The sequence below is a fragment of the Mytilus californianus genome, unplaced genomic scaffold, assembly GCF_021869535.1.
Source record: "Mytilus californianus isolate M0D057914Y unplaced genomic scaffold, xbMytCali1.0.p SCAF_10, whole genome shotgun sequence".
In the NCBI taxonomy this organism is placed as follows: Eukaryota; Metazoa; Mollusca; class Bivalvia; order Mytilida; family Mytilidae; genus Mytilus; species Mytilus californianus.
The window spans coordinates 44,735,925-44,762,337 of record NW_026262582.1 but is presented as its reverse complement, the minus strand read 5'-3'; the positions used below and the strand labels follow the sequence as shown (position 1 = coordinate 44,762,337).

The 26,413-nt window shown below is 31.1% G+C and overlaps 1 protein-coding gene across 2 annotated transcripts in view; it reads right to left on the bottom strand.

The window, feature by feature from the left end:
* Window positions 1-3,781: 3,781 nt before the first annotated feature.
* Window positions 3,782-26,413, bottom strand: part of LOC127718208 (alpha-1,6-mannosyl-glycoprotein 4-beta-N-acetylglucosaminyltransferase-like) — a 41,021-nt gene continuing 18,389 nt past the window's right edge. For both annotated transcript variants that reach the window (XM_052224180.1, XM_052224179.1), the window contains exons 5-6: window positions 6,825-6,942; window positions 3,782-5,013 (exon numbers count right to left, since the gene is read on the bottom strand). In XM_052224180.1, coding sequence (XP_052080140.1) covers window positions 3,815-5,013; window positions 6,825-6,942 — 1,317 coding nt within the window. In that variant the 3' untranslated portion in view covers window positions 3,782-3,814. The remainder of the gene's footprint in view (window positions 5,014-6,824; window positions 6,943-26,413) is intronic.

Genomic DNA, 26,413 nt, shown 5'->3' with positions numbered 1-26,413 from the left:
CATGTGGCACCCGTCGTGTTGCTTATGTTATTACAAATCCGGTAAATAGTCTAATTCGGTAAGTCACATTCGTGAAAAGGGAAGGGTATTGTAGTTACGACATAAGGAACATATCCGATATCATCTGTGAAACGGTTATTCCATAACGGTCAACCAACTCGTGATGGCGTCCGTTAAATTTACGAAGGGATCTCTAACAAATGGAAAACAACTGTCATTTTCCTGACTTGGTACCGGCATTTCCTTATGTAGAAAATGGTGGATTAAACCTGGGTTTATAGCTAGCTAAACCTCTCACTAGTATGACAGTTGCATATAAATCCATTATATTTACAATAATGTGTGAGCAAAACAAACAAATATTATAGGTAAAAAAGTCAAAAATTGGGGTACATCATTCTATTATAATCTTAATCACTATAAAAACAAATAACTGTTTCAACAAAGAAATACAAAATGGCATATAGACAAAGTACATGAAATTAAGCAAAATATGAAAGACAATAACTCAAAATTGATTATAGAAACATGGTGGGATGTATAAGTACCGCTCCACGTCTTAAGTATATAAACAAAAATGGATAAACAGTAAAGATTATAAATATACAAGGACAAAAAAGAGGAACTTTTACAAGTACTTAAGATGATAAACAACGTCAGTACCTAGAATCTATACTTCAAGACCATCATGTATTATTTGTGAAGTTGATACTGAATTTTTATCAACAAGGTCTTGGTACCTCCCAATGAACTTTTTTAGAAACAGGACGAGACGTTCTTTGACATAACCTTGGCTCATCAACTTTCTGCTCAGGCACTGGTGACGTTTTATAAAGTCTGAGTAGCAGCTGCAAGCTCTTTTAATTACCTTTCTCTAATTCTTACCCAATTTATTCTTTTCCTGATCTGTTGATTATTTTTATTCGATCATCGTGTGGTTCGTTTGATCTCAATTCTTCATTGGTCAAAATTCGATTATGACGTCAAATTTTGTTGCTTTCCTCTGAAATTTCTATTGTAAAGTCATGGAAAAAGGGTACAATGCATGATGACGTCACATAGAGAGAACACATCTTTTTGCAGTTCATTCGAAAAGAAGGATCTAGTTTGTCTGCATATCGTCTAGAAATCATAAGAGAAACTGATTCCATCATCAAATATCGTGCAATACGATATTTATCCTTTCTTGACAGTTAAATTTTAAATATTTGAAACGCTCGGCGAGCCTCGCATTTAAATTTGAAAATTTAATCGTCTACATTGGATAAATATTGCATCACACTCGATGCAGTAATAGAATCTATATTAAAGTCACACAAACAAGTTTGAAATGATTTATACATTTGGATTGCAAAGTTTTACCATAAATCAAGTGAGCACAGACATTCTTTTGAAAGAAAGTTTTTTGTTTTATCTAAATCTTTAGAAATGTACTACTAATGGATTAATATCTTCGCGTACCTTTCATCGCCGAGAGCGGTTTCGTATGCTGTGACCGTAACCATAAACATCTTGTTAGAGATTTGATATTCGAACGTGATAAGCGTTTATTGAACATTTTTCATAATATCATGGTGCATTTATTATTTATTTTTATTTGAATTATTTTTTGGGTGTTCCTATGCAAATAATAAATTTAAACTTTACTGTTTATAAGCTTTGCTTGCAATACCTAAGTAGTTTCTTTTTAGTAAGATTTCAATCAAACCCTTGTCTGTCTCCTTATTTTTAGAATTCAGAACATTGATAGGAACTAATTATCAAATTCTTCCTAGAAATATACAAACTTGATGTTTAATCCGTTTTATTGTTTATGTTTACCAAGATTTGAAGTCTGTAAAAGTTGTTTATTCCTAGTACGGATAGTTTGAGTTAAGCCAATTGCAACTGATTTTACAGTTTGCTTTTATGTGTGCTGTTACACCACTGTTCCATGTTAGGGAAGGATGATATGTTCAACCCCGACACATTCCTTATGTATCTGTACAAAGTCAGGAACCTGCAGTTCAGTAAGAAGTCTTCAGTTCATGTCTGTCATAGTTGTTTTTCGTTCTTTGTTTTTTTATAAGTTAGTCCAATTTACAGAAGGGTATTCTATTGAACTGGATTTCTCGTGGAAATGCTTAATCACTTACAAACTTTAAGGATATTCACTCCTCTGTTTCAAATTAACAAGATTTTTCAAAGATTGTTATGAATGATAGTGTATAAATAACGGAACTTAAAAAGCAAGAAAAAAATGTTCTTGTTTTTGAGATATAATCAATTAAAATTTAGGCGGGATTCCCTCTAAACTTTTCATTCATTTAACATTGGCACCTTTCCTATATCAAAACCTTTGTAAAAATAACAATGATTTTATAAGAATTTGACTAAATGTCATAACATTTTGAGAGAAAAACATGTAGTTGTAAGCTAGAAAAATTCTATTGGCATTACAAGGAAAAAATAGAGAATTCCGAATATCTGACAAAAAGCTAAAAACACAAATCTATTGGCACTACATGGAAAAACTAGAGAATTCAGAATATCTGACAAAAAGCCAAAACCACCAGTTACAAACATCCTTATGTACAAGCGGCTTAAAATTTGAAAAAAAAACTTGTTAAATCAGATAATATATTTACAATGGAATTTAAAAACGCAAAGTAGGATACATGTGAAGCTAATTTCTATAAATATTTCGTCGCAGAAGATGAAAATGATTTGATTTCTGACCATTTTAGTATATGAAATAAGGAGACAAAGTCCAAATGACGTGGATTTAAGGAACTACGGATCACTGAATGGCCTAAATAAATTTAAAAAAAAATCCCAGTCCATAAAGACAGCTATAAAAAGGCCCAGACATGACAAATTTATAAGTTAGGCCGTTAGTATATTCGCAAATTTTTCATGTCATAATTTTTGGTTTCAAACTTCATTTCAATGTGGAATGATTTATTCATGTGAGTCATGACCATCTTCTGTTTGTTTGTTGGACTTAGAAAATGACAATAATAGGGAATAATGGTTTGATGTCTTTCAGTTTTTTTAGGTTTTTCGCGAAAGTCTTCTTACTGATAATATTAAAAGTTGTTTCCTTACATGATTTGATAATCGCAAAACTCATGATTGAGCATATATTTCGATGATTCAAGATGATATCTAGGAGTTAAGTGTGTCATTTCAAATACGTCTTAACGTGAATAATTGACCTTTATGACCTCAAGGTATGGAGTCAGGCGACCCACACACAACATTTCCTCTTACAATAGAAAAAAAAATTTTTGGCTGCAAAGCATCCATCTTTTTCGAATCGCTCCGATTGGCTTAGTTGTTCAGAAAACATTCTAACTTTCAACATGTTCTTCCAGGAATGTATTTTTATCTGAATTTAAGTAACAATCTTTCTTTAATAAAGAATAAGAACAATGTGCTGAAATTGACAGAAGGTATCTTTAGTCGTATTGTAAAGCATGACAAGTCCCGTAATGGATGTACGCGTTCGAATACATAAGGGTCTAGATGAGGTTTACCGAATATATAATAATGGGCAAATGTTACAGAAAAAAAGGGTAAAAAAATAAAGAATAGAAAAAAAAGAAGGCAAAACAAATAAAGAATAGAGAATAATTGGGTGCTGAAATATAAAGAATGGAGACTAATGACTTAAAAATTAAAGAACACGGAACTAAAGGACCTCCCATCCAGACATTTATACATAGCTGCATAACATATTTACGTTTTTCCTATATTCGGAGTTATGTTATGATTATCAATAAAAACTCTTAACAAAACATAATGTTTAAAGAGAGAAATCTTTATTCCTTTATTATAATTTGATAAAATATGCCAGTTTCGTTGAAACTGCTAAGCGCCTTAGAAAAACTAATATTTCTTGAATGATCGCCCAAAAGTTTTGTGAGTTTTGGAACCGTATTTGAAAACAGCGTATTTCGGTTGTATTCAATAGATAAGGGACATTTTGAACGTCAACTTTACCATTTACAAACGTTTCTATTATATTGTAGTCTGTGCAATCATTTCTGTTATTATTCTTAGAGCTTATTTCTAATACGGCACTGTAGACTTTGACCTCTGGGAATATATCTAACCCAGAATTGACAACAATTCTTTGAATAGCTTGAGGTTTGTTGAATACAATTCTAAAGTAATCATCTTTCTTTGGCTTAGATTTGGACCAGAAATATCCAAAGCTGGTATTGTATACATTTTCAGGTGAATGTTTGGAAAGAAACTTTAAATTTGTCAATACTTTTGCGGGTGGATTATCTCCTTTCGATAATTTCTTTTCAACATTTGCCACACAAAATCGGTCTTTGATTGACTGTACATGACCCCATTGTGAGGAAGTCATCCCAATATGCTGAAACAGCGTCGGTTTTCTTATTATACGACGAAATTGAAGCATCTGTGGATTAAAATGTAAATAAGTATTATCTGCAGGTTGTTCTTGGTAAAATAAAGCTACCATTTTAACAAGTGCCTCTAAGTCATGTGTGTGATATAATTTAGCTATCATGCCCAGTTCAGAGAACTCTAAACACGTCCACTCTCCTTTTTGATCTTTGATGAAAGTTTTCATAGCTTTGGTGTATCCTCCAACTGTTATGACGTCATCTTCAAGATGCAAATAAAACTCTGAAAGCTTCGTTTTATATACATACAACCATAATAGAACAAAATCTATGTTTTGTTTTGCTTTCCACTTGGCTTTAGATTTCGAATGCCATTTACGATGGTGAGTTAGATTTGTCAAACTTGGATACATCCAATCAAAGCTCCCAATTATTTTGATTGTTCCATTTTTAACTTCCTGTGGATATTTATTTACAATTGCTGAAGTCATGTTTGTCCTCCACTCTTGGTCCAAATCCGATAGCAATATGACGATATATATTTCTCTGAAGTCTTCTCTATTAGCATTTGTAATGAGCGAGCTCAGTGTATTATAGAGGTAAACAGTGTTCTGTGGTCGCTTTGCCGTCACCAGTCCTATAGTCAAATATCCTACGAAAGAAATAAATAAGAAATCATACTTTTTCTATATTGTTGGGCAACATGAAAACCATATCTATATTTTTATTTTTTAAATATAATCTCCCTTAGATACCATGTATGGTAAAGGGTAGTTATTGACTTAATAAATGGATAAGTACTTATTATGAAGTCGTTCGAATACGACATTTACCTTAACATTTAATAACGTCGTCTCTTTTCCCTTTTTTCGGGAAAACATATCCGTAGACTTACTTATTTCCAATAACAAAAAGGTTCTCATTTAGTTTTGTTTTAATTGATGCGTTTAGGTGCAAGCAAATTTTTCTTAAACTAAATAACTTTTCACTATGACAGTAATATAAAATTTATAATATAAAGAAACATAAATTTACATTTTTATTTGTTACGATATAAAAGGATAATGGATTTTACTTAATTGATTAATATCAATAATTATTGCCTTATGCAACTTATGCAACTTTTATCAATTTATAATTTTTTTTCATTTTGGAGATATGTTGTACAATCATACGACTAAAAAAAAAAGCATTATCACAGAAAAAAAACTCAATTTACCAAAGAAATCCTGTTACATCCTATCTTTTAGTCTACTAAAATTTCATGAAAGAAACCGCATTTTTAAAACTCGTTCCACTTAATTGTGTTTATAAACCAAAAATTTACAATTACTAGATATAAGAAGATGTGGTATGAGTGCCAATGAGACAACTCTCCATTAAAGTCACAATTTGTAAAAGTAAACCATTATAGGTCAAAGTACGGCCTTCAACACGGAGCCTTGGCTGACACTGAACAGCAAGCTATAAAGGGCCCCAAAAATGACTAGTGTAAAACCATTCAAACAGGAAAACCAACGGTCTATAGCTAATCAATATAAAAAACGAGAAAAGAGAAACACTTATGAACAACATCAACAAACGACAACCACGAACATCAGGTTCCTGACTTAGGACAGGTGCAAACAAATGCAGCGGGTTTAAACGTTTTAATAGGCGCCAACCTTCACCCTAACCTGAAACAATAGCGTAACATCATAACATAGAAAGACACACTATAAAATATCAATTGCAATGGCTTAACTCAATCAAAAGACATATTAACAAAAACAAGTGTCCATACACTGAACGAACAAATTTGATCACAATGTAAATACAAAATTAGTAAAACAAGGGGGTTAGATGTAAAACAATATCAGAAAGACAACCATAACCTTGGACAAAATGCCGCCAAATAAAATAACGTACACAGGTAAATAAAAATGATTTTGTTGTAAGGTATACATGGAGTACGGAAATTTTTTTTACAAAATAAATAATTTTGTTGTTCATAGTACGAGAACAGAAGTGAAAATTTATCGTCATACTAAACACTTATCAAAGGTGGAAAATATTAAAATAGTAAGACGAGATATAACACTAAATAAGTAAACATTAAATAACAAAAATACGTTACAAATTGTATCAACAGGTCAAGTAACACGAAAGTACGATTTGAGAGTACTCGCAGTTACTGAAAGCTAGTTAAAAGCCAAAAGCAATTGATAATAAAGAATCATGCATCAGAGATTAAAATCAACTTAAACACATCCCAGGGATTTAGTGTTTTAACGTCTTGGGCAGTCAAAGAAGACATGACTTGTTTGTTTAAAGGTTCGATGAGTTTACACGGATCACATAGTGATTTCCGCGCTTTTAGAACAATATTACCGTAAAATTTAGGATGTAAAATACCGTTTTTAATAAGTTTTCTACAGGTACAGCCAAATTTACTAATCAAATCTTTGTATCTATAAAACTTACGTCTATAAGTTTCTCTTGGTGATCCTATTAATGTAGCTGTGTCTGTCCAATTCTGATAAATAAGATCCAAATCAAATTGCGGGTATAAAATACGTTTTGGGGAACGTCCAATAACTTCCTATCAATTAAAAAACACAAAAATATGCAATAAAATAATAATCAATTAGTTTTACATATACAATTAGTCGTTACTATTTTTAAGGTTATAAAAATCATCAGAATACAATTATACATGAACTGACATGAGCAACATGACGGGTGTTACATGTGGAACAGGATCTGCTTACCCTACCGGAGCACCTGAGACCACCTCCAGTTTTTAGTGGGGTTCGTGTTGCTCAGTCATTAATTTTCTATGTTGTGTTTTGTGTACTGTTGTTTTTCTGTTGGTCTTTTTCTTTTTTGCCATGGCGTTGTCAGTTAATTTTTGACTTTATAAGATTGAATGTCCCTTCGATATCTTTCACCTCTCTTTTATACCATTTATCTTTTTTTCGTGTCGGGGTTGTTTTTGTTTGGTTTAATGACAAAATGGGAAAGTTATATTTTCAGTGTGTGGTAATTCTGTTCAGGAAAATATACTCAATAAAATCATTGAAGTGTTTTATGATGTAAACAACATCATTTGATAGACTGAGAGAGAATGCTTTATTAACCAATTCAATTATTATAAAACAAATCAACATGAGATGCTGAAGCATTAGGAGGTTTTAAATATGGTAAAAGTTTTTCTATGAAATTCTAGACAACATAACAAAACTGATTTTATATCTGAAAACATGAATGAAATGCAACTATAAAGTAAAACTTTTCCTTGCCACACAGGTAGCGTTCACCTCTGAACTTGCCAATTTCTACTGCTTTTGACATGATACTGGTTTGGTCACGTTTTGCTAAAGGTACCTTGATTTGTATACGTAATCGATTAATGAAATTTGAACATCAGTAAACCACTGATGCCTTAAATGTTTGACATTCTTTTCGTCTGTCGATACATCTTATCAGCGCAATATTTACAGTTAGACGGACATTGATGAAACTTTAAACAGTTGTAGAACAATAAAGGATGTGCAGAAAGAAACATAATCACGATTAAACATGTTAAAAAGAGATTATCACATTTACGTACTACTTCAATATGTGAATAATACAACAGAGCGGGTAGTATAAATTTGTGAATTCAATTACAGTTCTAGTTCATTTCAATACTGAGTTGCGTCAGATAGACAACGACCTTATGCTAATGAATAACAATACATCTGATAACCTATGTCTTGTTGTTAAATCTTTACGGAAAGTTTGAAAATTGAGTTGTCATAAGAACCCTACAAAATAGACCAATATTCATGTTTTATTTCTTATTTGAATGTTCCAAAATCAATCAAAGTCTATGCATGTACATGTATACTAGCACTTACAGAGGGTCGATTTCTATCTTGTGTGTTTTTTTAAATAAATTTACCTTTGTTGATGTTATAGGTCTGATAGATAATTCTTTTCTGTTATTATTCTGATTAAACTGCATTATCTGAAGAAAAAAAAAGAAAAAAAGTCAACAAAATAACTTGCTAAAAAAATAAAAAATATATTTAGTAGTTGACCAATCCGTACATGAAAATGGGAAGTTTCTTTCCATCATCTTCCGTCAGGTTTTTGTTTAAACAATCAAAGTAAAGGAATAGATAGTTTGAATATCATTTGTTCCTTATGAAGGTATAATAAAGAAATATTAAACTATAAATTGAACCAAATAGTTCCTCCCAAACATTAAAATGATTCGTACATTCTCGAACAGTTCGAGTTCAGAATTGAAAAACTGCAGACCACATTTTATAATTTTGTGTTACGGATCATTGTAACTGACATATTGTTTAGAAATGAAGTGTTCTGTTTATTAGTTTCACTTTCTATAAGCCTCGTATAAAATATCACAGATCTCCCTAGCCCTGTAGACCATATTTTTGCGATGGCATGCATGATATTATTTGATGTTACTTCGTGTGTAATTTGCAATTGATGAAATGATATACATGAGCTTTTTGTTTAGTTAATACTCGTACCTTAACTGCTGTTAGTGTCAAATGTTGTGATATATTGAATTTTGTCCTCCAACGATCTCCGATGTTTGGCTTAGAGCATAACTCATGGCTAAATAATATACCCAAAACAAACTGCAGCAAATTATTTTGCATTGAGTTATTACAATCTTTACGATTGAAACTTTACCAGTCGCTCATATTTTAAGTTTATACTACATGGTGAATTTATGGTTTCAATCAGCTTTTTAAACTAACACTTACGTTGAATTTGAATAAAAAACAAAATTGTTTGAAGAACAACTACTACAACCATAACTGTAGCTAAGCTCAATATTGTTTGTAAAATATTCTTCCTTTTCTTCATTTTCTTTTATATTCTGAAATTAAATTTAAAAAACAGCAGAGCAAATGATCAGTATATTTCGGTTTAATGCCTTCACCCGCAATTTGTTTGTTATTAGGATAATTGATAAATGATGATGGTAAATCTTTGATAACATCAGTTTAATTCTTATTTACACCTTAAGCTGATTAAGGTGACTCAAATGTTTAAATATTGTTTTTCTACCTGTCAACCTGTTGAACATTGTATTGGAATCTTTAAATGAGTATTAATTGTGTCGTTTTATTTCTGTGTTATTGATTTTCATCTCACATCTCCTTTACTTATTCATAATTGAACAGAGCTTTTCGTATTTTTGTTTTAAGTTTCGTCGGAATATGAACCAAATATGAAGAACGGGAATATTCCTCAGTAAACAAGATACTGATATATATTACAAATTTGATTTTCAAACAATTTTATATTGCAGGGTGTGTCAAATGCTTCTTTTTCAATATAATTATCATAAGTATATCGGGAATAAAAACAAACTGGTTTCAGATGTATTGTTTATACGAACAAATTATAAATCTTTGAAAGTACAAACAAACGGATCGCCTATCCTCTTGTGAAAGTGTATACATATCTTTTCTTCATTCAAAACATTTTTGTTAAACCTAAAGACAGATTGAAAGAATAATGCCCCGATGTGTCTGAAAATGGTCAATGTAAATATCTTTTTTAGGCAGAAAAAACAATACAATTCAAACAAAGGGGAATTAGAACTGGAATAATTTTTAACTGACAACATAAATCCCCGCGAACCGGTCTGTAATTTGAAATCTTGAAATATTAACCCCGCCAAAAAACACCACTTTACAATACTCTTTTTCATTTTCGTCCTTTTTACACCGGATATCTTGAACCTAAATCCGCGAGAAAATACGAATCCCGAGGAGCAATTACACGAGACGGAACACGGTAGGTAAGTAAGATCTGGATTGGATTCCCATGGAGCATAATTCTCCTTGGGAATACGAAAGGTGCGATCAATAGGTCACCAAACTTTGAATCATTTAATTAGAGGACATACTGTACTGACAGATTCCGGTGTGATTCATTTTCTGCAAATATTTTTATGATAATTTATCTTCTTGTGTGTTCCTAATGAATACGATGCGGTTCCATCTATGGGAATGTGAAAAACAAGAGAAAACGTATAACAAAAATACCAAGGCAAATTCAAAAAGGGGAAGTCCATTAAAAGTGAAAAAAATCAAACGCTATCAATCAACGGAACAAGTGAAAAACAACTGCCATATTCCTGACTTGGTACACGCATTTTCCGTGAGTGGTTTGAACTTAAATTTTGTTGGCTGTTGTCGACTAGTCAGTCAAGAGCGTAGTCAAAATGTTTTATATCGCTCGTTTCTCTATTCCTAGCCGTAGGTCGGATAGAATTATGATTTTATTTTTATTTTGTAATGTAACACATGTATAATAGCTAAATAGAATATATATATTTCGGTTTATTACATTGGTTGCAATGAATTACATTGATTTCCCAGTGCAATAAAAACCGATAATTTCACATGTGAAATAAACGTGGTTATTTCACTCCTCTGACGTCATACAACAATAGGCGTTGTCAAGACGTCGATAACGTCGGATCAAAACAAATTGTGAATGCGTAGAAAAAGATATAGTTCCTTACATTTTCTACTTTAATTTCATAAAAAAAGCATTTGCCAATGTAATAAAAAGAATAACTAATCAAAGAATTCAAATATCGAAAAATATTCAACTCGTGACCGAACAACACTGATAATTAACTCATGCGCTACGCGCATTCGTGAATTAATGTGTTGTTCGGTCACGCGTTAAATATTTTTCTCTATTTGAATTCTTCGATTAGTTATTCTATAATTATTCTTTACCATTCTTGCAAATATGATAAAACTAGTATGCAGTCTCACACATTCTAACTTTCAAATAAGACAATCTTCAGATGCATGATAGTACATATTTTCAATCAATCATACTGAGGATCATGTTGCCATGGTAAATCATTTAACTGATTTATATAGAAATAACGTTTCACGACACACATTTATACAAAGTATGATTATCAATCAACTGGAAGTTCGAAATGCCTTTTACTGAGACTTAGTCAAGTTAGTCTGTTGAATGATGTGCGTCTCGCGTACACAATTGTATTCTAAGCCCGGTATCCATGATGAGTTTATATACAATTATATACTTATATGGAGTTATTTTCTTTCAGAACGATAGGTCATTCTTTCGAAGAAAAAACCTGGACGATACCAAGTTTCAATGAAATGTGCTTCAAGGCATAAAATAATGACTTGCGCCAGGTCATTATTTTTCCTAATTAAAATGAAAATTACAGATTACTAAAACATTTAATCTTTAAAGGGGGTGGGGGGGGGGGGGTATAATATTTCATCCTGATTCTCAATCTTTGAAGAAAAAAATATATTGCCAGACAAAAGAGAGAAAACAGTTATTCTGAAAAGATCGTTAAAAATTGTTGAAAAATAATCTGCTTTTCCGCGATAAAAATGTCATGAAACAAAAAAAAAAACACATCACCCCTTTTATTTTGATTATGTGATAAATTACTTACAAAATGACTTGTATTTTTCGTACATCTTAACAATTCAGTTGCATCTTGCTTCATGCAATTACTATACCATTTATATTGTAACTTGACAGTGATTACTAACGTTTATACATGTATCTAGATTAATTAGTGAGTTTTATTTCAAACTAAAAAATGAGCCGTAGGACGTTGTTATACCTAAACGTTTAAGAAAAGAATATCCCACTTCAATGTGATCGGTTATATAGGATACAGTTCCTAAAAATCTTTGCAGAAAATAATATGTAAGTCAGATAATGAATATTCTAAGGTGTTTCTTGTTGTATAACACACCTCGTGATATCAGGATTGCCCAAAGAAAGATCTCCCTACGGTCGGTCTTTCATTTGATCAATCTTGACACCCCTCGGTGTGTTGTAACACAAGAAACACGTTAAAATATGCATTATCTATAATAAAGTGTATACGCCTGGTGATTAAGTGATTAACAAACAATACAAACAAAGATTTCTAATTTCGGTTGATTGTTTTTATTTCAACAATGATATTTTATAAGTTGTGTTCAAATTACGTATTTAATATCTGTTTAATTCCAACGATAAAGGAGTTTTCAACTGAAATATTTCAATATATTTAAAAACCAATCCTTTTTAAACAACAGTCATACAAAAACATGTAAACAAGTAATTTTTTGCACAGGTAGTTACTTGTCTAGAAGGAAAATTTCGGTAAATAATATCGAAAAATAACAATCTTTTTCTAGACTGTTATAAATGATAGTTTATAAATAACGGAACTTAAAAAGTAGAAAAAAAAAGGAAAGGTGTTTGTCCTTGTTTTTGAGATATAATAAATTAAAAATTAGGCAGGAAACGATTCCTTCTAGACTTTTCATACATTTAAAAATGGCACCTTTATTCTTTCACAAACTTTGTAAAATACCAATGATTTTATAAGATTTTGACCCTCTGGAATAAAATTATGAGAGAAATGTTAGCAAAATTTTATTGGCACTACAATGAATAACTAGAGAATTCCGAATATCTGACAAAAATCCAAAAACAAGAGTAGCAAACATCATTACAAATTTAAACAAGCGGCTTCAAATTTGAAAAAAAACTTATAATCTTAAATCAGATAATATATTTGCAATGAAATTTAAAAACGCAAAGTAAGATACGTGTGTAGCTTATTTCTATATTATGTAGTATAAGATGAATATGATTTGATTTCTGACCGTTTAAGTATATAAAATAAGGAGAAAAAGTCCAAATGGCGTGGGTTTAAGGAACTATGGCTCACCGAACGGCCTTAAAAAATGAAAAAAAAACCAGTCCGTATAGACAGCTATTAAAAGTCCCGACATGACAAAAGTGAAACAATTCAAATGAATAAACCTACGGCCTGATTTATGACAAAACAATAAACGAAAAACATATATAATAGACCGAAACCAACTGAAGTGCATAGTTCTGACTTGGGACTGGTACATAGAGAACGTTTGCCTCTCAATCCTCACCTAACTTGTAACAGTGATGTAACAGCCAAACATAAGAACAAACTGTAAAGATAAGAAGAAAAAGTTTTGACTCATCAGATTGGAACGAAACACAAACAAAACATTTGCATAAGGTCAAACTACACAAAAATCCGATCTGAGAGTAATCGCAGTTACTGAAAGCTTGTTCAACGCAAATAACATGATATTTATAAATGAACCATTTTTTTCTCAGACTAATAAAACATTTTTTCAAATGAATTTTCCCTTTTCCTAGTATTATGATTATTTCTAAATGTCACTTTTTGCAAATGTTTGAGTTTCACAAAATAAATCGAATAGAATCACTAAGTGTTGATTTCTAAAGTCAAATGAGTTTGCCTCAATTTACATAAACTGATTAACATTGTTCGAGGCGGAAAGACGAAAGACAGCAACTTTTAAATTGGGAATCAAACATTTTCTAACATAACGCGTTGATAACATGTTTTACACGATTAAAAGTGTACAATAACATAAAGACTTGATTTTTTGAAGATTTTATTGAATTTCACTGCGAAAAATTCCAACAGAAATGTCCAGCCTTGTTCAAACTGCAAATAACGTTGCAAATTCAATTTTATCGTCAAGCACGGATAACCTGTGTTTTAAAGAAATTTGACAATGGGTTTGTTTATCAAGCTAAAGTGGAGCGTCATATTGATTATTTATTTTCTTACACGACTCTAAATTTAATGGTACATTTTTTTTTTATCTTTAAACAAACCGCTGACAATTATTGCAATTTACGATTTCAAAAGTGTAACAAAAATTCTTTAAAAGACCATTAATTTAAACAAAAACCTTTTCCGCTATCGATTATGATATGAAAAAAGATTCCAGTTTCTACAACTTTAAATGCAAAAACAACTGATATATTCATAACCGGCTCCAAAATAATGGAAATATTACCGCAAAAAAAAAAAAACAGAAATAAAGTGACAATGCAAATCATTAGCAAATAACAGAAAACATAATTATGAATAAAAACGTTTTATTACAATTATCAATGCAAGTAATAAAATTTTCAAATTGACAATTTCCGATTTTTATTCTTATCCATGTCATCATCTATCCCTATTCAATGACACAATTTCATATTTAACAAAAAGATCTTAAAACAATAAAGCGACAGGGCAAGTTATTTAACGTGTCCCGGTTAGAAAATGCTATTTTAGTTTCATAAAAATAAAAGTAATTTTTATCTCTTTTAAATCTATTACACCACACTATGATTTTGTACAACGAAATATAGAAAAATGTACTATTTCCAGTCCATATATACGTTAATAAAAGGAGAGGGGCTTTTAAAATCACAATTTAAAAAAAGCAGACAATCAAATGACCAAAAACAAATACGATGAAAAGACAAACACTAGCAAAACATTACACATAACCCAGTGATTGACTAACCGGACCAAATACGGGGTGAATTAACTCAAGTGCTCCGGAAAGGTAGGAAGGTTCTGCTTATCATGTGGCAGTAACTTTTATAATTGGTCATATTAATCAAATACCAGGTGGCTCAACATTTCACCAATAGAAATAAAATATAATAGCTTTGTTTTTCCATAGCATTTCAAACAACAGTTTATGATATGATATCTTATGTGTGCATTCAAAATAATGTAATCATTCTGACGTTTTAAAGGGGTATAATTCTTGAGTTTTAAAGGGGTCGATTTTTTATTTTTAAAATGCAGTAAAAGAGAATGTTCAAACATAACTAACCACTTAATCACTCATTCAAATAGGCATTCAGTACGAAATTTTAAATAATTTTAAACAACAAACGTTTTTTATGTAATTGAAACCCGTTTTTAAGAGTGGTTGAAATTAGAGTATGCCGTTTTATGTACATTAGAATAATAATGGAAAATGATACGTCTAAATCATTTGTAAAAGTCAGTAAAGACAATTGGCCCTATCAACAATTCTTGATACAATTGTTTTACAAAAATTTGGTATCATATATATAATTTCTTTAGATTTATCAGGTTATTTGTTTAGCTATAGACTTGTTATATGTTTTGATAACTTATTTATTTAGAATAGAGGGATGCAAGGAGCTACTGAGAGATATTAGTAGCAATTGGTTAGATATTGACAAAAATTAAAAGATATCCTCTTAATATACATTTTTAGTACATAATACACTTTTAGGAATTTTTGGTCCTCAATGCTCTTCAAGTTCGTACTTTATTTGGCTTTTTTAACATTTGTTTGATTCGAGCGTCATTGATGAGTCTTTTGTAGACGAAACGCGCGTCTGGCGCAAATATAAAATTTAAATCCTGGTATCTATGATGAGTTTATTTATACGAAACTTGAATCAAAATTCCCTTCTGGTAATGTTAACCTTAACCCCTTTTGGCTATTGTGTTAAGGAACTCTCTTCGACGTTATTATGTTTTATGAATTTGAAATTTCCATTTAAAGTCGGCGTACCTGTTGTACCATTGTGAAGGTTATTCCAGCAATTGAAAATCAGTATCACATATCTATGCTTCCATCATGAAAATATGGAATTTTTCATAAGAACATTAAAGACCTTTCTAACCACTTAAGTTATATCATAACTATAAAAAAATTAAAGTCTTAAAATCAAAGTTTATTACTAACTGATCCTTCAAAAATCATAAAATGCAAAACTGCTTCCGCCTATAAATAAACTGGTTAACTCATTTGCACTTTATTCACATAGTTTGTATCGTCTTTTAGAAAGTCAATGACGTGCTGTAAAATTATCTTGTTATTTATCATGAAATTTATAGCTTTAACCCGAAAAGCCTATGATTTGCGTATTAAAATTGAAAGACAACTTATACGCTTTAAAAAAAAATTTCTTTAAAGGTTGAAACAAAAAACATAAGTCAATGATCACATACAATACCACAATCAAGTGTAAAACGATGAACAGATACACGATAATTATTTAAATACATCTCATCAGACGATCGTGGGTGTCCTATTTCCACTTTTGGTAACAGGTGTGTGCTTATGGTAAGTTCAAAGCCGATTAGAAGTTTGCATCCGATAGGGTTAAAATCGAGGAAAAGAAAACAGTTTTGTAGTTGCAACAAATGGAACATATTCAGTGTTATTTATGACAAAGATCATGAACTGTCTATCACTTCAACTTTACTGTTTGGGAACTGTTGTTTAATTATTTTTGTGTAAGATGTCGCTCTCTATCAGTGACATCATAGTAGGAAAATTGGAAAATGGTATTAAATGGGAGATCTATACTCCATATGCAGATATTGATCTACACGGAAATTTACAATTGGAAAATTGAAATCATTTTTTTTTGTCGTTAAGTTAAGATCTAGTATACCCATTTTGTCTTTTCTTTGTTCATGTCAAGATAAGAGGAGGAATTCACTGTGTTGTTTGTATCTTTTATTTCGAGTTCAATGGGATGAACTTTGTGACCATTCTACCTCAAAATACAAAATAGCAAGTCAGTTAGAAGAAAAGAAAATTTCGTTCAAATGAAAATGCAAATTGCCTGTTAAAAAAACACATCAACCAATGTGCCAAATGTGTTGACAATAAACAAAAATTAAGCATCTTCAAGATGCCGGCTCCGGTTTTGTTTTGTTTAAATGCGAAAATGAAAAAAAGAGTTTTCTTAATACATTCGCAAGCGTATTTATGAATGATAAATATCCGACTTTGTACTCATTTTAGAGATACATGTATGATATATATAAAACTTGACAATTCATCATGGCAGAAGCTCAATCTGTTTATGAAATATTTCAAACGCATATATCATTACATTGTGATCGGTTTGCAACGACCTCAAAAATGAATTAATGGTCAACAGTAAGATTATTCAAAATCCGTTAGGTTTTCCAACGTCAAATTGATCTCAATTTTGATCAGTCATGGACGATTTTGATTTTCTTGGAAAATGCTGAAATTGTGAATTCTCGATAGAACCATTCAATTCTGTTCAAATGTATAAACATTAAATTTTAATATTTTAGAAAAAAATATTTAGCTCAACTTTATCATAAACCTTAAGGGAAGTCACAAGGAATTTAAATCATAAAGATTTTATACTCAAGTGTTTTAAAAGATATTTGACGTTTTTCTTATCCGTTACAATGTTTGCGACCGTTTAATTGCTACTCCTTATGTTTTATTTGTCTAATCAACACGTTACAATATAATATCCATAAATATTATTGTCAAGATAAATCATTTTAGATCATTTTAGTATTTATTGCATCTTCAATTTATTTTACATGTGTCAAAGGATGCGGAATTTTTCTTATTTACATGTGGCCCCAACTTCCAGTAACGTGTCGCAAACGACCTCGGATATGTTACAATTTTCGTAACCACAATTCCGTCTTCTTTTCAATCTTTGTGAAAATATAAAATTACTTGCATGATCAACACAACATGTGCCACGTGTGGAGCAAGAACGGTTTACCCGTAAACTCGATTTGGTGCATCTAATTTACACTATGATATCTTGGTTTCAGTAATTTGAAACGCCAGACGCACGTTTTGTCTACATAAGACTAGTCAGTGGCTTTCGATTAAAATTATTTTGAAGGCCAAATCAAATACGAAGTTGAATAGCATTAGAAACCAAAACTTCCGAACAGATGCGCCAAAAATGGCTAAGGCAATCGATACCTGTGGATAGACAAATCTTTCGTAGAATTACACTTTTTATAAACAGTTTTATAGAAAGTTAACATATCAATGTTATTTCATGTCAACACACAAGTGTTGATAAAATTGAAGAAAAAAAATTGGTAGCAAACATCATAATTTATTTTTATTTAGATAATTTGTTAAGGTATTTAATGTTTACATGTTTTGATAACTTATTTGTTTCGAGAGGGATGCAAGGAGCTGCTGAGGTACATTGGTAGCAATTGCATAGATATTGACAAAAAATTAAAGATATACTCTTCATTTAAATTTTCAGTGAATAAATAAGCAGCTATGCAATAAATAATAGATACATTCCCTTTCAGATGATGTTGACCATAGCCACTTTGGCAATTTCGTTGAAGAACACTTTAAATTGCTACGCTATTGTCTTTTATGAAATTGACATTAAAAAAAATAAATGTCTCCATACCTGGTGAAGGTTTTTCCAGCACTCTGCAATCACTATCACACGCATATACTTCCGTAAATAAAATAAGGAATTTTCCAATGGATATTATAGAACTTTCTTATCGTTAAACTAATATTAAAAACTATTTCGAAAATTTGATGTCTTATCACTTACACAATTCTTGTAAAGATGTTTGAATGCTTTCTTCTCCTTTCAATAAACTGAGTCAAAACTGTCTTCACCTAGCTTGTATCGTCTTATTGAAACTCGTTACCATGGTGTGAATGAATCTGTTTAGACATTATAGAAAACGATAGCTTAAACCCGGATTTCCGATGATTTGTACTTTAAGATTTTAAGATTAGTAGGGAATGCATTTTTTAGCTTTACATATGTGGACCCTTTCAAGGTTGCAGAAAACATCAATGATCACATACAATACCATATCAAATTGATAAACGATGAAAAGACAAACAATAGTAAACAAAACACCTGTTGCGTGCTTATGTCAAGTTCTAAACTGATGACAAGTCTATAAATTTACCTGTTTTGTTTTGTAGCATAAAAACGGAAACGGTGCCAATTTTTATCTAAATTTAGGAATTTTGTAAAATGCCTAACATTGACAGGCATTAAATAAAATGATTATCTTAAAATATCTAATCATTTTGTAAAGCAAAATACAACAAATTGCCTGTTCCGTTTCAGGTAATTTGTAAACAAAAGGATATTATTGAGATGCATATGACCAAAAACAAATGATTCGGTTAAATTGAGTTTATTATTCATATACCAGATGGGAAAGTTTGTATGTCTATAATAGGTTCTTGTTAATGAACCTACGTTAAGTATGTACTTACTCTGTATTTCAGATAGTAACTTTATAATTTTCTTTTCTTGATGGCAGAAGAAGACACATTGTTCTTACAATAGAAGAATTCCTCCTTTGAAAATCTAGATTGGAAACAGATCTGTGTATAATAAAACAGAGAGTGTTGCACCTTACTAACATGCGGCATCATAAATAATGTCTCCATTAAAAAAGAATGGGATTTATACTATCATTCTGAACAGCCAAACAGATTCCCCTTCATAGCACTGGTTAGGCCAAACAAGAGCGTGGTTGGTAGAAATGCAAAGATATGAGATAATATATTCTTTTTTCACTGTTTCAAGAGAATTATTGGGTCTTAACAATCTGGGTAATTAATGCGACAGTAGTTATCTTAGTGAACAAATCGAAAATCGACAAAGGAGAGCCAAATAAAGGTGCATCGACAGGGTGAGCGTATATGGTATTGGATGCACCACCCTGTATGCGTAGATCTGCTTCAGCCTGTTTAATGCTTTGATAAGCCAAAAGTTTTTTATTCATGCTATTTTTTACTTTGAATCTGTTGGCAACACATGAAAAAGAAGATATGCTTTTGTGTGTTTTTATGCGAAACCAATGATGGTCGCACTTTAAGTGCTTTAATAGAAAAATCTGAATGTGTAATGATCTGGGTTTTATCAAATGTGGTTCTAGTGCTAAGATCGGATTTTACACCAAACGATCGTCAAACGATGTATTTGCCAAATAAAATCAGGACAAATGTGTAACTAAACTTGCCATCCAAACATTTTATGAAATAACATATAATTGTTGAGTTCGGTGCTTGTGGGAATTTAAAATTTTTAATTTATTTCAATTATTAAAATTCTTAAAATTCAAGCTCTAAAACTCAGTTACTCTCATAGATAAAACTGCTCTGTTGTTCAATACTTTCAATTTCTCAATTTTGGTGAACATTTCATTCTATAAAATAATTTCAGGCATTTTGAAAATTATTCAATATAAAATTACCTGAATCTTACAGGCATTATAGAAAATGCCTTAAGTTTTCGTGCATTTTACAAAATGCCTAAATTTTGAAAATGCTTGTTACATATTCACAGAAAAGTGTTTTCAAGGTATCATCTTTAAAAAAGCTACCAATTCTTTACAACCTCTACCTTGAAAAAAATCTGTGACCCAAAATTAAAAAGCGTACTATTATGTAGACTGCACGAAGGACTTGTATTTATATTCCCTTGATAATGCTGCCTTTAGTGACATTAGCCAATTTTTGGAATTTAATGAAAGAACACTTAAGATTACCACGCTATAATGTTTTATAGAATTGACATTCTAGAAAAAATGTCTATTTACCTGGTGAAGTTTATTCCAGCACTTTGATAACAGTTGCACACGTCTTTACTATTATAAATAAAACAAGACATTTCCCAAATGAATATTTAAGAATTTTCTTACCAGTTGACTTATATCACAACTATCTTAAATATTTTTGAAATCTTAAAATCTTAAAATCGACGTTTTTCACTATATAATTCTATATAAATCATATATAGTTGATTGCTTCGGTCACCTACCTTGTATCGTCAAACTTAATGTCGTGATGTAACTGAAACTGTTTAGTCATTATAAAAAATTATAGCTTCAACCCGGATTTAAATGATTTCTACTTTTAAGATAAGTTGGTTATGCATTCATTGCTCTTCAATAAGAAAATAAGGAGATGAGGTATGATTGCCAATGAGACAACTATCCACCAAAGTTCAAATAAAGTGGATGTAAACAATTATAGGCAATCGTACGACCTTCAACAATGAGAAAAACCCATACCGTATAGTCGGCTATAAAAGGCCCCGACATGAAAAATATGAAACAATTTAATTGAGAAAACTGAAGGCTTAATTTGTAACAAAACAATTAACGAAAACAAATATGACCGACAACCACTGAACTGCAGGCTCCTGATTTGAGACAGGCACATAGAGAATGGGGCGGGGTTAAACATTACTGTAAGCGCTCAACGTTGTATTTGATTTGGCCTCTTAACTTTTTTGATTTGTGCGTCACGGATGAATCTTTTTAGGACGTCTAGCGTACAAAATTATAAGTTAAAAATGAATTAGCTATCTAGAGGTGTAATACCACCATTGATTTTCCCCTATTAGTATTTGTTAAATTTTCACTTTTCAAAAAATTGTGGAGAATTTATCTTTGTTTCAAGTAAAGTAATACTTGGCATGAGTAAAGTTTTATCCTGTCCAGTACTATAGACGAAATTTCACATAACATTTCATTGCATATAAGAAAATAACCGTCACCGGAAGTTAACCAATCAAATTTTCACCTCTTTTTTTCCTGTGTACAAGCTTTAGTAACCATGTCACCTCAAGTTTCCAAAATATTGTATAGAAACACCAAATAAAAAAATAATGGTGCTTTGAAACACCCAAGATATATGTTTATGACTCAGAAATTTTTTACTGCAATGAAATGTAGGATTAATTTCCTACAACTGTCAAATTCCAGGGAATATTTTTGACGACCCTTTTTCGTATGCAACCAGATGTGACGTACTATGATTTGGTGGTATTACACCTAGATATAATACCAGCATTAATCCCTCATTTTCCTCGGAAAATGCCAGTACCCATTAAGGTATATAATAGTTGTTTACCGTTCGTTATATTGGTTGATTCAGTCGAACGTTTGGTTTTGTCAGGTTTTATGGACTTATATTTTTAAATTTACCCTGAGGTTCGGTGTTTTAGTTAATAGCAACGTCCTTAATCTTGAGTAAATTGTCAGATAACCCAAAATCCTTTAGGCTTCGTAGTGTCTAATTTCCCTCAATTTTGTAGTCATTGATGTTCTTGATTTTCCTTGATCGTAGTCAAATTGTGAATTCAAGTTCTTTATAAAACCACATAATCATATTCAAATGTAAATACATGTACTTTTAATTTTTAGTCATTATGTTGAGAAATTTTTTTTTTATAGAACTCCCATTCGCGCATTCGTGATTTAATGTGTTGTCCGGTCACTCCTGGAATATTTTTCTAAATTTGAACTATTTGATAGGTCTTTCTATGAATATCATTGTAAAGATAACTTATTTCAGGTTGCTCTAATTTTATTGTTCATTACATAATCAATCTAGTTTACAGGTAACCATTACATAATCAATCTAGTTTACAGGTATCCAAGGATAATGTGTTTTTCTTATCCACATGGTGTCTCAACAACCGGTATCGTGTCGTTTTACTTTCAATATCACATTCAATCAAGAATAAGTCCAAAGCTCTTTTCTGGATTTACCTTCAGGAACGCTCAAAGCCGAATATACGAAAGCTTAATATGTATAAGAACCGATCCTTTGAAGAACTGTATGACCAAAAAAAGACCTAAAAATAATAGCTAAACTCATCTAAAGTAAACACCGCCTAGGGGAGTTCAAGGAGTTAAATGTCACCAGAATCTAGGAGGAAGTCTAAACTGGTATACCTCTGAGATATACCATTTTTGAAGCTTGTCAACAAACGATAGATCATAACATTCCGACACAATATGGATGATTAAAGCTTGTTTAAAAATTATTTCATGTTTAAAATATATGTGTTATTTCATAAATTATCATTACCTTTTTCTTTAGAATCAGATTCTTCTATACTGAAAACAAAATACTCTTACTTTACTTGTCCTGCGCGTTTGTTTCTACAAAAGTTGTAAAAAGTGAATTGCCTTAGGGTATTTTTGTCGAGGTCCGCGATTTTCAAAAATCAGCTATAATAAGCACATGTCTGTTTGAGCAAATGAATGTACAGATGTTCTCGTCGAGGTCTGCACTCAAAATGTAAACAATAACATAAGCGACTTCAATGCGCATATTTTGAAGCTTAAGAAAAATCACCACATAATACGATAGTTATGGTCATAAAGACAGATATATATGTGCACTAGGTAAAAAAAATCTTTGTGACATACCAACAACAACTTTTATGTTATGATTGTTTTTTCACCTTCAAGTTGTAAATTATTGCAAGCCGTTTCTTTCTGCATACAGCGCATCAGACTTATACACATCTGATATAATACACTTTTTCAATATGCACTTCTTTTCAGTGAAGGGGAAAAGTACTCATGGAATGCATGTACATTTATGCTCGGGCGTTGTTTGTTATTTTGTTGGGATTTTTTTGTCTCTCATTATGACATATACTGTAGTTTTTAAGCTAAGAAATCAAGATGCAACAGAGCATATTGATAACTTTGTTGTTATATGAATGATACTGAAATAAAATCATTTGTACTCACAATATGTTTTTTTTTATTATTATTTTTTTTTTGATAAATTGCAACAGATTTAACAAAGGTTTGGTCAAATAGTAAAGCATTACATTTTTCTTCAAGGTGCACATACATACATTATAAAACGATATCCTACATATAATACATATGATACATATATTACATAGAAATAAGAAGATGTGGTATGAGTGCCAATGAGACAACTCTCCATCGAAGTCACACTGTGTAAAAATCAAACAATTATAGGTCAAAGAACGGCCTTCAACACGGAGCCTTGGCTCACACCGAACAGCAAGCTTTAAAGGGCCCCAAAATGACTAGTGTGAAACAATTTAATCAGGAAAACAAACGGTCTAATCTATATAAAAAACGAGAAACACTTATGAACCACATCAACAAACGACAACCACTGAACAACAGGTTCCTGACTTAGGACAGGTGCAAACAAATGCAGCGGGTTTAAACGTTTAAAAAGGTTTGATTAATATGCATGGTAAAGCAAAACACACAAAATTGTATCTTATTAAACATTAGTTTTATTGTTTTGTTATTATAAAATCTTAGTTTATATTCTGTCAGCCATAAGACTTAAGATTGTTTACAAATCAAGTTATGCCAATGTTTTTATTGTATAAGATTAATGTTTATTTTATTGTTTTAAATCCAGTATTGTAAAATATTTCGATATCTTCATTTGACGTGTGTTAATTTAATTGCTAAATGAATAAAAACCTGATCCAGTCACTTGACTTCTTCTTCTCTAAAGTGGCGATTTGAAGATCCATTGAGTTCTTACTAGTGACACACAAAAGTTTAGCTATGAATAAATGGAAGTTTGTGATATACACCAAGAAGACAGCTACCCAACGACAAAAAATAACCAAATCATCTAGGACAGTATACAGGTCAACAGTAGTCATTTGTCTTTATAATATAACATGCTCTGAAATGTCACGTGATATCAAAGTTTGAATAACTTAATAGAAACAATGAACGACCTGACATGAATGGCAATTTTTGAAAAAAGAGAGACACATGTATATATAGCACACAACTACTGGCAAGGTTCCTGATTTGGGATAGTCACATGAAAATGTGGCGAGATTGAAACATATCTTATTATAAAGTAAAAACTCTTTCAAGTTTTTTAATAATCTACCAACCTAGATATTAGTGTATTTTTGGGGGGAATGGGCAAATCATACTTAAGAAAAAACACGCATACTTAAACAAACTTTTCCTTTCCAAAATCAGAAATATCAATATGCTTGAATTGTTGATTAGGTATAGAATAACGGATTGAAGAATATTCAAACATGGAAAAATATTCAACGAGTGTCTTATCAAAACGCATGGCTCATAAGTTAATTATCAATTCTAATATGACGTCCTCCAAACGCTTTGCGTAGATATCTTTGTTTAAATACGAAAACCTCGATATATCAACGTCATGATTTTTTTTGGATGTTCCAATCCTAATCCTTGTAGTATGTTTTACATGAATGTTTTAACCGATATTAGACAAATGTAAATTACATCATTGGTCGATGACGTAAGATTATAAGCATTCTACGGGAAAATGCACGAATATGAAACTGAAGTCGTCAAAACTTAAAAACATAAACAAACAATGATTAGAATTTGTTAAAAGCCAATTTTCTTAAATAAAATTAAGATAATCTTTTAACCTCACCCAAACCCGTCTCAGTCGAATTATGACTATTAAACAGCGGTATACTACTGTTGCCTTTATTTAGTATGTTATTTCAAGTCGTTTTAACATGACACTAATTCAGTTTTCTCCGTCTTTTACGTAAATATTCATAGTGAGTTCAATTACGGGAACAGCAGATATTTCCCTTCCTCTAAAATGCTTCGATCCAAAACAATTGAAGTCGTTTTCTTATTAGATAAGAAAAAAAATCATGAGGGCTTGAATTTATATTGATTTTACCACCGGTTGGCCCTTTATGCCGATATTTTACCATTCGTTATCGCTCTAGGTAAAAATATTTATAAAAAATGGCCAACCCATGGTAAAATCAATATAAATGCAAGCCCCCATGAATTATTTCTTAAATGTTGTTTGGTTACGAGTCATATATTTCTTAATATTTGAACTCTTTGATTAGTCTCATAAGATTTCACTTTGCGGTATTTTGTCGCATTACGCTTGGTGAAAAAAGACGTTAGTTGGCTTATCAACTAAATTTACTATATAATTACACACACTAGCTGTAATCAAAAACACATGTAAAATTACGTTACAATAAAGTTTAGAAATTTTTGATCAATTAAGATATATTACAGATGTGATTAAGGATGCGGTATGGGTTTTGCTCATTGTTGAATGGCGTGTGGTGACTTATATAATTATTAACTTCTATGTCATTTTGGACACTGGCGGAGAGTTATCCACATCGGCACTCATACCACATCTCATTTATATAACTATTGTTTTTGGCAAATATACCAGTTTAAGAAAACTATGAAGTTAACACAGATTTATTTTCAGCACAATTACAAAAATTCCACTAAACAGAAAAAAACTAATGTATTCTTAATGTTTTTTTCCAGCTAAGATTAAAAACTGGATTCGTACATATGCAGCTTCAAATCTTCAGATAATGACATTCATGGCGATATTCGTCACCCAAAAGTTTCTCAATGACGATGCCTATCTTTCGTCGTATTGTATAGCATGACAAATCCCGTAATGGATGTACGCGCTCGAATACATAAGGGTCTGGATGAGGTTTACAGAATATATTATAATGGACAAATATTACAGAAAAAAAGTAAACAAATAAAGAATAGAAATAAAGAAGGCAAAACAAAT